The 17,652-nt window shown below is 39.4% G+C and overlaps 1 protein-coding gene across 16 annotated transcripts in view; it reads right to left on the reverse strand.

Moving 5' to 3' along the window:
- Nucleotides 1-17,652, reverse strand: part of RALGAPA2 (Ral GTPase activating protein catalytic subunit alpha 2) — a gene marked incomplete at its 3' end in the record, with an annotated part of 326,498 nt that overhangs the window by 287,194 nt on the left and 21,652 nt on the right. For 15 of the 16 annotated variants that reach the window (XR_013992302.1, XR_013992303.1, XR_013992304.1 and 12 more), the window contains exons 2-3: nt 15,111-15,221; nt 11,596-11,648 (exon numbers count right to left, since the gene is read on the reverse strand). The exons of the other annotated variant lie outside the window; for it this stretch is intronic. Coding sequence is in view for 12 of the 15 variants with exons in the window: in XM_081034222.1 (XP_080890348.1) it covers nt 11,596-11,648; nt 15,111-15,221 (164 nt within the window). The remainder of the gene's footprint in view (nt 1-11,595; nt 11,649-15,110; nt 15,222-17,652) is intronic. 16 annotated transcript variants of the gene reach the window in all.

Consider the following 17,652-nt stretch of genomic DNA (forward strand, 5'->3'; position numbering starts at 1 on the left):
GAGGCCTACAGTGAACTTCAGACAACCAAACTGTCATCTTCAATAGTAAAGGAAAACAAAAACTAGTGATGACGGTACTACGCGCCTTCCTCTTTCTGCCCTTGAAGGAGCCCCCATATCCTCTGCATTCTCTGGGCAACTCACCTGCTACAGTTCGCCTCTTATGTCCACACTTCAACCTGAATCGCCCACAACAAAGAAGGGGTGAGGGAGAAACAGCAGGCATTGTCCTCAAATGACCCTGGAAGTATTCTCTTTATCTTGCGGGTAGGGGAGAAAAAGGTGGAAGTTGTGGGGAGATGAAGTACTTCGTTATTTAAGTGGCCATTATTCAAACTATTATTTTCATCTTAAAACAAACATGAAAAGAGTAAAATAAAATTGTGTGTGGCTTTTCATTTTTGTTTACAGAAGGCCACTTTGAAGCCATGCTTCCTCAACCTACGGAGGTAAATGCTCATTCCCCTCAGCCAAGGGCACTTTGGTAACAACGCCTGAGAAGTTCACAGAAACCATCTCTGTAAAAATCTAAACCTTAAGTCCTCTGCCCCAGAGGACAGAGATGCGCAACATGCTGAGGATTTACCACGTGTTTAACAAAGAGGAGTAAGTCTTTCACATGAGATAACAAGGTTCTGATGGAAGACACAGAGCTGCTCTGTCTAATCAGTAGCCATTAGCAACACAAATTTGAATTCACAGTAGTGAAAATTAAAATTTAAGTTACTCAGTCACACCAGCCACATTTCAAGCACTAAACAGCCTATGTGCCTAGGGGATACCTAACTGAATAGTGCAGATATTTAATCCCATCATTACAGAAAGTTCTATTGAACAGAGATGTCCTAGAGGAAAAAGCAACTGAGATGTTTAGATATGCAAAGGCTAGTCAGAGTAAAGTTAATTTAATATTTAAAACTAAATGAAAGCATAAAACTAAATCTCATGCTAACAGTGACTTCCCTAGTGAACTTGTTGTTTTGAAGACTTCAAACAGAGCTACATTTGCAGCATCGTTTAAGTTGTAGAGCTGGAAGAGACCCCAGAGCTCAGCGAGTCCCATGCCCTCACTCTCTGAACGTGGATGGTGAGTTAAAGAAAGGTTAAGTGCCTTCACCAGGGCCACACATCGTGTTAGTGTCAACGCCTCCTCTACACCTCCCCAGCCTTCTGCTATTTTTCCCCTATCTCTTTATCCAGAGAGTTTTAGGTGAGACAAGAAAATGTTTTTAACATAACAATACCAAATCACCTCATGGGAGATAAATTAAGAATTTAAGAGGCTTTAATCCAACAATACCGTTTCCCCCAAAATAAGACCTAGCCGGACAATCAGCTCTGAAGTGTCTTTTGGAGCAAAAATTAATATAAGACCTGGTATATATTATATTGATATTTATATTATATTATATTAATTATATCAGATCAGATCATATTATAGACCCAGTCTTATATAGTAAAATAAGACCAGGTCTTGTATTAATTTTTGCTCTAAAAGATACATTAGAGCTGATTGTCCCACTAGGTCTTATTTTCGGGGAAACACGATAAATATTAACAGGTGCAAATCACTGTGGGGGATAAAAAGGATTATAAATAATGGTTGCTGGCTTCAGGAACCTTACAGTCTCATTAGGACGCTAAGACAGCCACCTTAAGGGAAAACTAAGGACATCCAGCTATATTCAAATGGCAAAAAGAGGGAGCGTACTATATGAATTCACAGAAGAGAACGGGCAGCTCTAGCTGGAGTTGCCAAAAGAAATTAGTGGGTATGAACAAAGCCTGAAAGAATGGACCAGATGAGGCGAGCAAAGGGCAGTCCTGAAAACATAACTGCATAAACCAAGAGGCAGAAGTGAAACTATGCAAAAAGAGGTAAAGGGGCAACAAGCAGAGCAGTGTATGTGACAGAGCACTGCCAGAGAGCAACACCAACAAAACGTGAAAGAAAGCTACATAGGGGCCCGGCGAGCTCTCTGCCGTTAGACCAGCTCCAGCCACACTCTACGAGTTACAAAGGACACATTCTCTAGGAAGGAAAAAAACAGGGTATATTTAATTTGAGGGGGTATTTGGATAAACTTAAAAGTTAGAAATCTATAAATCAAATGTCCTGTGTATCTGTGATTTCTAACTGTGACAATGAAAAACAGATGAGTGAATAGCATTCTGAGGTCAAAAGATGTGTAAGTTTGAAATTAAATCTGTTCTGTCAATGCACATTATATTTTTAATTAGGGGTTGGGAGGGTAAAGAAATGCCTTGCTATCACATTCTAGCAGCTTTTTAAAACTATATATAAAGCACTCCAAACTATTCCATTTCTCTACTAAAGGGGGACGGCATATAACACGGCGACTTGAAATCTATCTGTAATAACTATATTTTCTCATTTTCTGTATTCTTGAAGCTCTGACATTCTGGGGCGTTGCTGACCTGGAAGTGGCTGCCCCTCCTATGGTTAGTGAATTCCTAGAGGGAGTACTGCCAGCATGCCTTTGATATTTCAATCAACTAACCAACCCTAAGTCCCTACCACCAACCACCTCCTTTTATGGGCTCTCATACCCTTGCCCAAATCACCTGGGGACCAAGTACTATACAATAGGGATCATCCCTAAAACCCGGAGCCCACCAAAATCATTCAAACTATCCAATCCTAAACCTGCTTAGCTTGCTTACCTTGCCTTGCCCATTCCTTCCCCCCCAAAACCCGAAAAAGAGTGCCTACTCATTTCACCTTGGTGCTTCTCTGTATAGCCCTAGGTGGTATGTCGTGCCTCCTATTTCTAGGGAATTGTGAGTACAATAAAACCTTCGTTCGTCATACCAATCATTTTCATGTCTGTGTATCTCACCATACCTGAAAATCCCAGGTTATTAAAATAACCTCTCAACTGTGGAGTCCAGCAGGTTCTCAAAGTCAAGTGAATTATTTGAATTTAAAGCCCATTCACCAGATGCCTTGCATTTCCACACCAATCTTCCTTTTCCTCTATAGAGATACTCCTCAAGGGCCACCACTAAGTGAAACTTCTAAAAAGGAACATTCAGAATTTTCTGTGCCTCAGAAAGTCATTACTGGAGCTCTGACATAAGTCCATTCTTTCCAGTGCACTCTTGAGTTTACTATGAAATGTAATATATGCTCCATGAGAGCAGGGGGTTCTGTCTGTCTTGCCCACTGCCCTATCTCCAGAACCTAGAAGTGTGCCTGACACACAGCAGGTACCCAGTAATTGCGTATAATAAATGAATGAATTGTACAAGAATACGTGCATGCTGGGATAGACGGCCTGTGGAGTACGGCTTGACTAGCAGAAGAATATCAAAACTCCTACCTAAATGGTAGGCAGTATGACAATGAGTTAAGGAAATGGGTTCTAGAGCTGGACCAGAGGTTTAATCTCTAATTACCATTTGATAGATGTGCAATCTTGGACAAATCACCTAACATGACAAAGCTCTCATTCTTCCATTGATTAAAAACTGGGAAGACAGAATCTACTTCAGAAGGAAAGGATTAAGCAGGATGACTCATGTAAAACATTTACATTCTGGTCAAAATGCCAATGTATATTCATTTTATGGAGTCCCACACTCCCATCTGAAACACACAGCAATGATAGATAAAATACATTTTCAAAATAAGAGTGAAATTAAAGCCATAACCTCAATAAAACAATGTGACAAACATCTCCTTGAAGTAGCAACAACAGAATCTCTTAAGTGGTGCACAGATTTGAAGCCACAAGCAAAGGTGACTGGAGGTCAACTTCCAAGGGAAAGGTCTGCTCGCTACCTGAAACTGCAACTTCCACTGGGCTGGCAGACTTGATCGCACACCATGGCTCTCTCAGATATGTAATGTCTCCGGGAGCTCACCACGTCTAAAAACTGTTTCCTTTTTCAAAGATTCCCTTCCAGATTGCCCCTGACTTACAAAAGCACACAGCAGGTCTCCTTATGTACTTTCTGTCATGCTTTCCTCTATGCTTTCTTCCAATCCATTTCATATTATAGACATCTCTACAAAGATTCCCTTCTGTGATTTAACATGTCTTAAGGGGGCCTTTCCCAATTATTTAGACCTTGATAAGTATTTACCTCCAAATCCTCAGAAACTATCGCTTTATATGGCACTAACTTGTAGAAAGTAGCAATGTTACTTAACTCTCAGAAAGAACAATACAAATTACAACCTACCTTCTAAAGCCAGAGAGAGAGAGAGAACATAAGCATAAACAAAAGTAATGCAAGTTTATTATTCATTCATATTTACTATACAAAATGAGTTTTATTAAGCTTTGACTAATACATATTTGTTCTATCATATAGGCAACTAATCCTCTGTAGATGGTAATGTATCAGTAATAAAACCCTCCCTAATCTAGAATTTATGGACATGAGAAGGCTCTGTGGGAGGTATAGGACGACAGTCTCTGATGGGCTTTCCTGTTTCAGGACAACTAGACACGAGGTCAGTGACAGAAAGTACAATTATCAAAATATTTCTAGACTTTGGAGGACACAGGGAAACTACCATAAAAAATGATAGGAGAGAAAAAAAGTGAGCCAAAACCTGATCTGTAAGCAACGAGCTCAAAAAAATAAAATTTAAAAAAATACAGGGTTTCAGAGAGCTAATGCAAGTATCCAGATGTCTGTGCCCTCCAGACCCCAGTTCCCACAACATGGTAATTTTGAGAAACTGAACCTGAGATTCCATGAATAAATCAGGACCCTCAAATGGAGCCACAATGATACCAGTCAAGAGTACTCCCAGACTCCTGGCAAAAGCAAAGACAAAGACAAAGCCCTCCAGAGGGGGGGAAAAAAAAAAAACAGGATTAAAACAGATTATATTTATATTCTATTAAATCTGATCTCAAAATCACATCACAAAACATGCACGAAAACAAGCCATTATGAGACAGCAGAAATAACCAACAAATTCAGACAACAAAAGACTTCAGATACTAGAATAATCAGATATAAAAGATGAATTGTTACATGTTAAATGTTTAAGAAAATAAAAGGTGTCTAAAACTGAACAAAGATCAAAAGACCATCAAAAGCAACCAGCCACATACCAAACCAAAAGAAGTTAAAATATGAAAAAGAATCACTGAAATTTAAAACTCAATGGAATAACTAAGCAGCAGATTAGACCCAAATGAAGCGAGTTGGTACACTGGAAGAAAGAACTAAAGAAACGTGACAGAATAGAACCCAAAAAGATAAAGGGAAGAGAGAATAAAAGCAAGCTTAAGAGACACAGAGGACAGGTCACGAAGTTTACATAAGAATCCTAGAAAGTATGGCCAGAAAGAACAGAAAAGAGTCAATATTTGAGAGGATAGTAGCTGAAAATCTTACAGAAATTATAAAAGATTTGAATTCAGAAATATAGAAAGCATATATATATATATACATATATATATGTATGTGTGTATATATATATGTACATATATATATGTATATATATATACATATATATATACACATACACCAAGAAAGATAAGAAATCTTCATTTTGTGGTAAAACTGCAGAATGCACCAAAGATTATGAAAAAGATATTAAGAGAAGCAAGAGAGAAAAGGCATTTAAAGGAACAACAATTAGACTGAGACAAGAGTTTAAAACTACAGCAGCAACTAGAAGATACAGGAAAATAATATCTGTGAAGTGTGACACAAACACTTCCGCCCACCACCACCACCATGCCTAATATAAATAACAACTGTTTGAAGGCAATGAAGATTAATCTAGAGCAGATAAAACTGGAGAAATTATGACCTTTAGAAAAAGGGTCGTGCAGATAAGTTTTAAAACTTTGGTGATAACAAATTCTTAGAATTCTTCTAATTCTCTGAAAAATATATAATTTACGAAACCTAAATCAAGAAAAAATAGAAAACCTGAATAATCCTAAACTAATACTAAAACTATTAAAAAATTTAAATAAGTAGTTAAAATTAAGAAAACAAAAAAACACCAGTTTCAGATAGTTTATACAGGAAAGACTAAAATCATTCCAGAAACAGACCATTCCAATCTTATACAAACTATTTTACATAACAGAAAAAGAAGAAAGGCTTTACAACAGATTCTATAACCTTCAAAATGGGATCGTTTGAAAACAGTATCAGGAAGGGAAGTTTAAGCCCATGTCAGTTGTGAACATAGATCCAAAAACACAAACAAAACGTTAACCTCCCAAGAATTCAGAACTGTAATTCACCACATTGATTCAGGAAGAATCGTCATATAATTTATCTTAATCAATGCAGACAACATTCAAAAACTTCAAAACCCAGCTGATTATTTATAAATCTTACCAAACTAGGACTAGAAACAAAATTCCTTCTTCTGATCAAAGACTACCTACCAAAAATTTACAGAAAACATTATTCTTAATTGAGAAGACAGGTATGGGTAAACAGGAACAAGCCTCGGAGGGAGCAGCCAACTCCAGGGCATGGCTCCAACTTAAGTTTCCATAACATATGCTAAGGTTGTGATAACAAGTTTAACTGCACCTTCCCCAATTCCAACAGACAAAACTGAACACAGCAGACGATTCCACTACAGGCTGAAGTGGAACATCCTGCTTGGAGAATGTAAAACACCAGCTAAACAGAAACTCAGCACAGCTGTGTAACCCTAGACTCTGTCCCTGGCAACTCCTCTGCCGGTATTTTCCTTCTTAAATAAACTTTCTAACTTCTGTTCCTTGTGCCTGGTGAATTCTTTCACAGCCCGTGAGTGAGTGACCGCAACAGTTTGGTGGCCCATACAGGGACGCTCTCTCCTGCCCCATCTGGGCTCTATCCCCTCCGCTACCTCCTCGCCAACATGTGGTGCAGCTGACAGTGGAAGCTCACCCAGGGCAAATCACCACACGCAGTTGGTCTCCTTTCTCTCTAGTTTCTGTGAGTGTCTCACGAATCGCCCACGGGTTAGGCAGAAACTGACGTTTCCTAGCTGGGGCTACTCTCCAGAGGAATCAAAAGCCTGACCTACTCACCAAAGGACTGCAAAGGCCAAACGGTGTGAGACTGCCCGTTCTCTCCCGCTCCCCATCTCCTCTCCTTCCGCCTTTTATCCGATCTTCTGGGAAAGCACCTCCAGTGACTTGCCGGAGCATCGGTCAGTAAATGGCTCCTCCTGGGGACGACCATGAGGCTGGGTCCACGACCCTTGACCTTCATAGCACTAGGGACGTGCTTGTAGCTAACAGTCAGTCAGTTTCTCTCGTTGGCTCCCTCTTGCTACCAGGTGAGATACCTATTAGGTCCAAAACCCAGAGCTCGACGAACCCATTGTTCGGAGACTCAGAGACACACCTCCATCTCCCACTCAGGTATCACGACAAACCACTACCCCCGCAGTCATGGAGGTAGCCCCACTATTCCTCAAGACTTTGCCCTGGGCTGTCTTCTTAAGAATTGCCAGTATTTCTGTCTGCTAACTGACATGAAGTTTGTTAGACTACTAGTCTACCATCTTCCCTAGCTGCTGGCACCTGGAATAAAGTACACTTTTCTCCTCACCAACCCTTGACACTCAAGTTTTTGGGCCCCAGATGACAAGCAGTGTTGGACCTAAGCTCGTAAAATCCCTGCCGCTTGTGGCTGGCTGGCCCAGGGGAGGGAATTACAGGGATGTTCTAGCAGGTGCCAAGAACTTCTTTGTCTCGCGAACTCTCCTGGTTCTACCCCTCTGGGTGACAGCCTCCTATAGACACCTAAATTGGTGAGAAGAAAAGCAACTGATAGGATTTAGAAACCACGGGTTAGTAAGTCTCTGTGAGTATTCATCTGGTTTGGTTTGTTTGCTTTTTTGTTGTTCATCTCTAGTCTGTCCTTTCCCTTTTTTTTTTTCTTTCTCCTTTTCCTTTTCCAATCCCCCACCTTTTTTTCAGCCTCCTTGGAACTGTTCTCTCTGCAATTGCTGGTCTCTGATATCTGTGTTTGTTTATGTTTTATATGTGATATAATGTCTCTGCCTCCAGATAATATTACCAGATTACAGTATTTGATTGGCTTAAAGAAAAAAGATTAAGTGCTTATATAAATTAAAATAATAAAAACGGACTCAAGTACTTTTCAGGATCATGTGATCTAAAAAAATATTTGATACTAAGGTTTGTTCAACTTTTGGTTAAACAGACATGTCTTTTAATGTTATTAACATTAAATATGGTATCTTTTGTTTTACCTGAGGTTACAAAAATAAATTCATGTTATCTCTGTTACAAAATTTGTCAAGAAAATAGCTTGGTTAATAATTAACTTTAAAATCTCTCAGAGTTAAGAACTAATAATAAATAACTAAAGTAACACTTTAGATGAAACTTTTTAGTAATAACTGTATGATGTGGATGCTAGGACGTGGTTTCCCAGCAACTGTTGGCAATTTAACATTTTAATTGCTAAGCTGTGTGAAATGATAAAATTATTGAATACTTAGGTATTTTAAAATAATGAAATGCTGAAATATTAATTAATAGATAGGTCTGAGTTAATCTATTTCTGGCTTCTTGTCATAGGAACATTAAAAGATAAAGATCTGTTAATAAATATATCTTGCATTTTATTACAAAAGTCTATGCTTTTGAAGGTTGCAGAGTATGTTCCTGGATTTGCCAATGGAAGTGCTAATAACTTACATTTAGTTGTCAGTAGAAATTAAGGTTCTGAAGGTTATAGATTTTAATTAATATGAAAGGAAATGATGTGTATTTTCAAGGAAGGTATAAGGTATGGATACATTTTTGAAGGAACTGAAAGAAAGTAGTTTGTCTAAGGATGATTATTTCTGAAGAAACAAACTAAAAAAGACTAGGAAAGTTGTAGGTTCGTAAAGGAAAATCTTGAGAAATTTTTATGTACGGTTGAGCTAAATACATTTAATTAAATAAATTTGAATATCAAAAGTAAGTTAGTCAAGTTGAGTTTTCTCTTTGTAGAGCAGGACAAATTTCTTGAACTATTAGTCTGCTACTAATATTATAAAAAAGTTTTCTGCCTAAAAAGCAAATATTATATGTGTCATCAGAATAATTTTCTAAATAATTTATATTGTACTAATCAGGTCCTTGGTTACTTAAAAAACTAAATCTCCACAATAGTTAAGAACTAAGTTTTGCTAATAATTATGTATATTTCTGTATTTTAGGACTGGTAGAGTACATGTACATCAGATATGTGCCAGTGTAAGAAAGCTTGCCCTGATATTTTCCCAAACCGGGCAGGATTGGACAATTAAGTTCGGTTGGACAATTAAGTTCACGAACTCATCCTAGAAAAAGTGCTCCACACCTCACTGCTGAATATCTCTATGGTCACCTTTGAAGTATTCACCTTGGGAAGCTATGCACTGACACCAGCACCTAGTCCACCCTTCAAAGCAATTTTGGAACTCTTTTTCTGGAATGGCCATCAGAACTGTCGTCGTATTACCCTTGATGTCCTGAATCTCATCAAAATGTCTACCCTTCAACATTTCTTGTATCTTCAGGTAAAGAAAGAAGTCACTAGGGGCCAGATCAGGTGAGTAGGGAGCGTGTTACAATACAGTTATTTGTTTACTGGTTAAAAACTCCCTCACAGGCAGTGCCGTGTGAGCTGGTGCATTGTCGTGATGCAAGAGCCATGAATTGTTGGCGAAAGTTCAGGTTGTCTAACTTTTTCATGCAGCCTTTTCAGCACTTCCAAATAGTAAACTCGGTTAACTGTCCAGTTGGTACAAATTCATAATGAACAATCCCTCTGATATCAAAGAAGGTTAGCAACATCGTTGCAACAAGTTCACAAACTTAATTGTCAGACCTCGTATAGTAATTCTAACTTACTGTTGCATCTGGATAAGAAGGCTCAGATCCTGGAGAAGGCAAGGAGATTTGTTTAAATGTCTTTAACAGCCAAGACAGGGAAAACAAGGAAAGAAAAGAACAATGAGACTGGAAATGTCTGTGTGTCTACCAAGAAAGCCTAAATAAATAAATAACAAAATGTTGGAATTAAAAAAAAATCATATATATTCACTTAATCCAGCAATGGGAATGGAATGAATGAACCAGGATTAAACTGAAAAACAAGGATAAATCTTAGAAATAATGTTGAGTGTAAAGGGCAAGCCACAGATGAGTATGTACTATGTAAGACCATTTACCACATTCAAAACCAAACAAAACTACACAATGCATTTAGGGATACAAATACTTATGGTAAAACCATTTTTTAAAAGAAATGGAACGACAAAATGCAGGGAAGGGGACAGAAAAGACGGGATCAAGGAGGAGCACCTAAGTAGCTTCTAGTTCTTAAAATGGGGGAGACAAAGGAGGGTAAGAGTATGGGCTTAACTGTCATGCTTCAAAATATGCATATGTAAGTTCTTTAGTAAATGCATCAACTATTACATAAATAAAATAAATTAATGGAATAGTTTAAACAAATGATGATCAGTAGATACATATTTTAGATGTAAAAAAATAATATAAATGGAGCCTTTTTAAAATAGTCACAGCTGCCATCCCAGAGGGACTGCCTTGCACATCTTACAACTGCACAGGTTTCATTCACAGGAGGATTACCACAAAAAACACAAAATCACCACAAAATATGTGCATGAATGTCTGTTACTCCAGGGAAGGAGTACAGCCCTCAAAGGTGAGAAAGGAGAACCACAGCTATTGAGCGCCAGCCATGAGCTGAGTCCTGGGCTGGAGGTTTCATACCTGTTTTATTCCACAAACCCAGAAAGCTCTTGGAGAGCCTTCCTCCCCTGGCTTCCCCCTGTAGCCAGTTCTGCAGCAAACACATATTAGGCCTTTCCTTTACAGTCCTAAAGCTGATCTAATACTAACCTAAGCACATGTCTCTTTAATCCTTAAGTGATTTCTAGATAACCAACAATTAACTTTCAGAACCTATAATTTGGTTCTGGTATACCTCTCAAAGTATCAGCAATCTGGCCACTTGTGTAATACATTTGGACAAGAAAGACTCTCAACTTAATAGATCAAAAATCACACCCAAACATTGTTCCAACTTTAAAGAGAATATATGATCAACACACATGGACACACAGCTTATACAAAGATCACAACCTCACCAGTGGTCAGAAAGATATATATTAAAAACGATTTTGACATGTCTGTCAGTGTGCATAAATGAGAAGGACAAATCATCTCCAGTGTTGGTTAGGGAAATTTACATGAGACTTACCTATAAGTTTACATATAAATTTATATGACCTTTTTGAAGAGTAATTTGGCAATATAAGTATTTAAAATGTACAAATGTTTCCATCTAATACTTTTATGTCCAGGTACCCACACAGGAAAACGTCTCCCATATATCTGCAAAAAATTTATTTAAAAATCACAAGAACATTCTTTGCAGCATTGTTTGTAAAAGTGGAACGAAGGAAGGAAAGAAGGAAGGAAAGGAAGGAAAGAAGGAAGGAAAAAAGGAAATACATGTCCATCATTTTTATTTGTCTTCAAGTGAAATTGAAGATCTACAATACCATATTTTCGACAAGAATCTTAAAAGCTAAATGAATTAACAAAAACTTACTTCAAAAAGAAAGAGGATGGAGTCCAGCTCCTCCCGTTGTGACTTATTATTCCCTGGAATATATTTTAAAAAAAATTAGTTATCATGACAATGTATAAATTTTAAGGTATTAAGAAATTACGTTAAAAGGTGTCTCAAAACATTTAAGCCTCAACATACATTCATTTATTTACATAATACTGGGAGGTAGTAGGGAGCCCGTGTTAGGAATGCAGATGGTCCACCGACCAAGCCAGGACACCTGGGTCTAGCACAGCTGCTCCTTGTTAGGTGTTTAAACACAGCTTCCATGTTTTCTCAGTTGTGATCAATCCATGACAGGTAATTTATTCATTTCTCAATTAGTTACGTATGAGGTCAAATTATGATAAGAACGCACAATAAAAACAAAGTTCTAGCTTTGTGACATGAAGAGGCATAGAGCAGTAATACTATAAAAAGTCATTACTCTTTATGCAATTGCACACTGTCCTTTTGATAATAACAATAATACCTACAGCAGCAGTTACCATTTATTGTCCAGTCTATGTTCCAAGCATTGTAGTAAGTGCTGGGCATACGTCACTTAACTTAGAAATCAGCAAACTTTTTCTGCCAAGGGCCATATAGTAAATATTTCAGGTTTTTCAGGCTCCTCTAACAACTACTCCACTCTACTGTTATAGTGCAAAACAGCTACAGACAATACATAAATGAATGGGTATAACTGTGTCCAACAAATCTTGATTTATAAAAACAACCAGCAAGCTATAAGTTGTGGACCCCCGACCTAAATGAATCCCCACAATTCCATGAAGTAGATGTCATTTACTTATTGAACAAATACTAAAGAATGTCTCTATGTCAGGGATTATTCCAAGGCCTGAGGATACATGAGTGAACAAAACACAACAACCTCTGCCCTGAGGAAGCTTACATTCTAGCAGGGGGAGGTGTTCGATAAACGAAAAAATGAGAAAACAGAGAGGCAAGGCAGATGGGAAATGCCAAAAAGAGTGGTACGCAATTTTGACTAGTGAAGTCAGGGAACAACTTGCTAAGATGTACCTGAGCAAAGAAATAAAAGAGGCAAGGAGTCAAGTCACATGGAAATTTGGGGGAAATGTTTTCCAGTGCAAAGTCCTATTGCTCAGCAGGTTTGGCACGGTCAGGAAAGAAGGCAATTGCAAGAAGGTCCTTGTGTCTGGAGCAAAGGGGGAGAGGTGTAGCAGGCAAAGTTAGAGAGCCAGTGGGGTGAAGAAAGGCAGGAAAATAGGGTCTAAAGCCACTGTAATGACTTCAGGAATGGGAAGCCATTTGGGGGTTTGGAGTGCTGAGAGTCTTAATTTGACTCACATTTTTAAAGTATCATTCCAGCTGCTCTTTTGAAGAGACTTTGGCAGGGGTTAAGGAGGGAGGGGAACACACAATAATCCAGGTAAGGATAATGCGAGCTTCAGCATTACCAGTGTAGGCATGAGAAGAGGTCAGTGGTTCTGCAGGTATTTTGAAGGTAGAGCCAATAACTCTGGATTTGGCCTGAATAACTGGAAAGCTGAAGTTATCACAAGATGAGTTCATTATTCCTAGTAAACATTTTCCTTTATTCCTTTGTTTTGGTACACTTTCTTTCCTACACTCAAATCAAAACACAGATTGTACTAAAAGTAAGAAACTTCAAAATTTCACTGTTTTTACTGGCTCTTCATTATGATTCTTTGCAGTACATCGTAAAAATGGAGAAAGTTTTTCTTCTTCCTATCAAAAGATATCTATTTCTCCATGCCCTGAATCTGAGATGCCATGTGACTTGCTCTGATCAATGTGGTATTAGCAAATGTGAGGCAAGCATAAGCTTGAAAATGCACTTTCTGAGCTTGGAACCCTAAAGCCACTATCTAAAGGGGCACAAGATAGCCTGCTACTCAGAGAAGAGGGGCCACAGGGAGTAGAATTAAGGTACCCTGGTCAATAGCTTGGCAACCATAAGACATGAGAACAGGCCATCTGCCACGAGCTGGCATCAGAAGTACGACCTAGCCTAAACCAGAAGAACTGCCCAACAGACCCAGAAAATCATAGATAAATGACTGGCTGTTGTTTTAAGGTACTGAGTTTTCGGAAGGTTTGTTATGCAGCACAAAATAACTAATACAGTCTTGAACCACTACATGTTTCCAAAAAGACAGAGGAAGCAAAAGGGAGAAGACGGAGGGAGGGAAGGAGGACCCTTTAGAAACAGGGTTTTTAGGTTGCAGGGTTTGGGGATTTTTTTTTAGATATGGGGTTTTAATTTTTTCATTGCTATTTCAGTTACACATATCATATTTTTCTCCACACACCTGTGAAACAAAAAGTAAAGTAGAGCAAAGCTAGAAAGCAAGATGATAATCACATCATTTCAAATGTGAAATATCTACCAATTTGGCAAAAAAAGAATTTTAAGATTTATATCAATTTATAAATCACAGGGGGGAAAACTGGGCAATTCATTTACCAAAATAACACTTGTTGGTATCCTGGGCACATGCCCGTATATGACTTGACGACCTACTAGAGCCTGGAGCGTGTTAAGACCTAAGCCCCTGCTCTACTGCAGAGACTACACAGTGCCTTGCCCCAGATCCCTTCCCCTCCATGTCTGACATTTGCCTCGGGTTTTACAGAAGCAATCAGAGCATCTACACACTCCTCTCTATGTCCTCTTCTTTATATTTGACCCTGTCTCAACCCACTTCCTCCATCATCTTGCACCATCAGTTACCTCCCTTTCCTCAGCCTGCAAACAAGCAAATGCATCCTTTAAAACCATCCCATGACCAAACTACTCTTTGAGATACAATCCTCTGTCTTCCACATCATTATCTTTGAAAAGGGTATTTCTCAAGTGTCTCAGAGCCAGTTACTTCATTCTCCGCCTGGCTTCCGATGCCACCACTCAGCTAGAACTTTCCTTTCACTACTCAGTGACAGCCCCTCGAGGTGCTATCATTCCCTAGTCCTGCTGCTCCTCACCTTTTTGCATCATCAGCCGTTGCTGATTTTTCATGCCTTGAAATTCTTCTCTGGGCTTCTGTGACAAAACACTTTCCTCCACCACTCCACTTTTATCTTTTCTCTTTGTCTGGACATGGAGAGGAATGTATAGATGCTCTGATTACTTCTGTAAAAGGAATTACTGCCCAATGAAAGGAATTACTCCAAATCCTTGACTGTCACTCTTTCTCTACATGTATTTTCTTCCTTGGCAACAGCATGATTGCATCTCTCTTCCCCAAGTTCCAGTGCCCAGCCAGAACCTACACCTGGGTGTCCCACAGGTACTTTATGGATATAAGGAAAAGGGATACAGGAGAGAAAAGTCAAGGTTATGTTCTGGATATTGAGTCTAGTTCACAAGCTGCCATTACACATTACAGCAGTGGGGACCCTGAAGTTTGGAAGTCTAAGATGCATGAAAACCTAAGCATTAAAAAAAAAAAAAAAAAAAAAAAAATTTAGAAAAATACCAAAAAAAAATTTGTAGAAATGCTTACCTTTTAATTTCAAACTATTTTCCAGTGTTATAAAATTTTCATAGAAGATGAAATATATCTGAGAATAGTTGGTCTCAAAAAACTGCTTAAGTTCACTTGCATCCACATTATCTGAAAAGAAAAAAATTCCATTTATGACAATAATCTACAATTATCAGAATTCACAAACAACCTTTTCAGAAATTAAGTGAAAACTAGCTTTATTCCCATATAAGACAAAAAAAAAAAAAAAAGTATTTCCATGCATTTATCCTCCACTATGAGAGCTTTGAATGGGCTTGGGGCACCTCCCCCACATGCAGACCCCTGCAGGAGACTGAGTCAAGGAGATCAGAGCCACAGGGACACAGCACTTACAGACCAGCTAGACAGTCAGCACCACTGAGGGAGGTACGCGGAGGGACAACATGACTTCCTGTTAGGGGATGGGAAAGTAGAAGTTCATGGAGAAGGTAGCTTGTGACATAGGCCATAAGAGGGAAGGGTTTGTACATCTGAAAAACAACTTTGCCCCTGGAGTCATGGCCAGTCTCTCCCCCATACCCGCTGACATAAAACCAGCTCCAGAGAACTAGTGGGTGCTTCCCCCACCATACCCACCCACTTCCATCTGGACCACTGGTCGCCACCTTCCCTCTAGCTTCTAGGTGACGTGTCCCATTCCTGTTTGGACATGGTGAGGTCCTCCACGTGTTCCTAGAGTTGCTTTGAGTAGTGTTTCTCTGTTTGCACCAACTGTATGGGGAATTTAGTCCAGCAACAACTCCAGCTGGGACCAAGCCAGCAACACAGCCATTTCTTCCAGGGGCCCAGTCATCCCTAGAAACTCCCGTCAGAGTAGTAACCCACTGTCAACCACACCTTTGTACATTTCCCTTAGCAAACAAGGTTGGTTGTACCATTTACAACAGAGCCGTAACTAAGGTGTTAGCTCTTTGGAAGAATACACTAGTATCCTTGGGAAAATGAAAAATAGCTTCCTTAAAATTATACAAGGATTACTCTAGAAAAAATATGTTGCTATTCAATCTATAACAGAGTGGCATCAATTGTTTTTGGGGTCCTAAAACTGTTCTATAAAGTTAACACTAATGCTGATGAATCTAAAGAGTTGTTTTCCTCTCATGACTATATAGAGCCTTTCATGCAATTACAATATCCTTTCATGGATATTATTATTCTTATGAGCTGTACAATCTTGCCAAGGAGGCCTTGTATGCCTTCCACAGAATGTGTCAGTTCCAATAAAAGTTTTGTTCATTTTCACTCCAATACAAGCTGCTAGCCCATTCACCACCAACTGTTCCCTCTAAAGCATCTTCACCTAGCCAGCTCCTACTCACCACTCACTGGTCAACTGAAACATCCCCAGTCCATCCTGAGACTAGGTCAGTGCCTGCTATGTGCTCCATAGCCCTCTTCTTCCCCTGTCACAGAATGTGTCATACTTTACTTAATTCCTGATGGAATTCCTGATTTAATTCTGATGGAATGATCCGAATTCTGTTAGAGATACTTCCTGCCCTCAGAGAACTGTCAGTCTATTTCATGCATCATATTATGTCCCCTGCACCTAGCACAGTTCAATATTTTCTCAAATGAACTGAATGGCAGAATCAGCCTATAACACACAATGATAGGATAATGACCACAACTTATAAACCATTAGATCACACGCCTCTAGGGGGCAAAATGGCCTAACGCTCCTTCAAATCCTTGAATCTATCAAGAGACCTTCAGATTCTTGAGTGTATCAAGAGAGAAATTTTATCCCTCTGCCGAGGACTCCCCATTTCTATCTGTAGCCCTGACACACCCTCACCACATTCCCCTACCCCTCAAGCTCTACTCTCACAGACTGCTGCCTGCTGGATTTCTCCATATGTGGGTCAAAAAGGCTTCTCCAATTAAACATGTCCAAAGGAAAGTATTGTTTTCCCCCTCAAATTGTCATCTTCCCTCAGGCACCACAACACACCGAGCTGCTTAAGCCAAAATCTAGACACTACCCCGGGTTCTTCTTGGTCCTTCACACAGCCCATTTCCAGTGTGTCAATCCCATCTGGAACATGGCCCAGCCCTGGGCTACTTCCTGCCCTCCACAGCCCTACATGGCATACATCACCATGAATCCTCGCCCATGCTGGCTGCCTGGGCTCCCCATTTCCACTCTTTACTTCTGTAGTGTATTCTCCATGCTGCAATCAATAGGAAATTTTCATAATGTAAATCAAGTCACACAATTCCTTTACTCAAAACCTTCCAATGGCCTTCAGTGGTACTTAGAATCCAAATTCTTTACAATGCCTTTTACAGGCCTTTTTTTCCATTCCCCCAACTTCCCAAACGTGTTCCCCGCTTGGGGCACCTCTAGTATGCTACCCCCACCCCTAGATCTTCATATAGCTTATTCCTTTGCCTCCTTCAGAACTTGGATCACACAAATTGACAAAGTGTCCCCGTATGTCACTCTTCACATGTCATCCCATCACCCCGCCTTCTTCCTCATAGACTTTGTAACAGATGGACGCCTGACAGCTCA

Source organism: Rhinolophus hipposideros, assembly GCF_964194185.1.
Source record: "Rhinolophus hipposideros genome assembly, chromosome: 22".
Lineage (NCBI taxonomy): Eukaryota > Metazoa > Chordata > Mammalia > Chiroptera > Rhinolophidae > Rhinolophus > Rhinolophus hipposideros.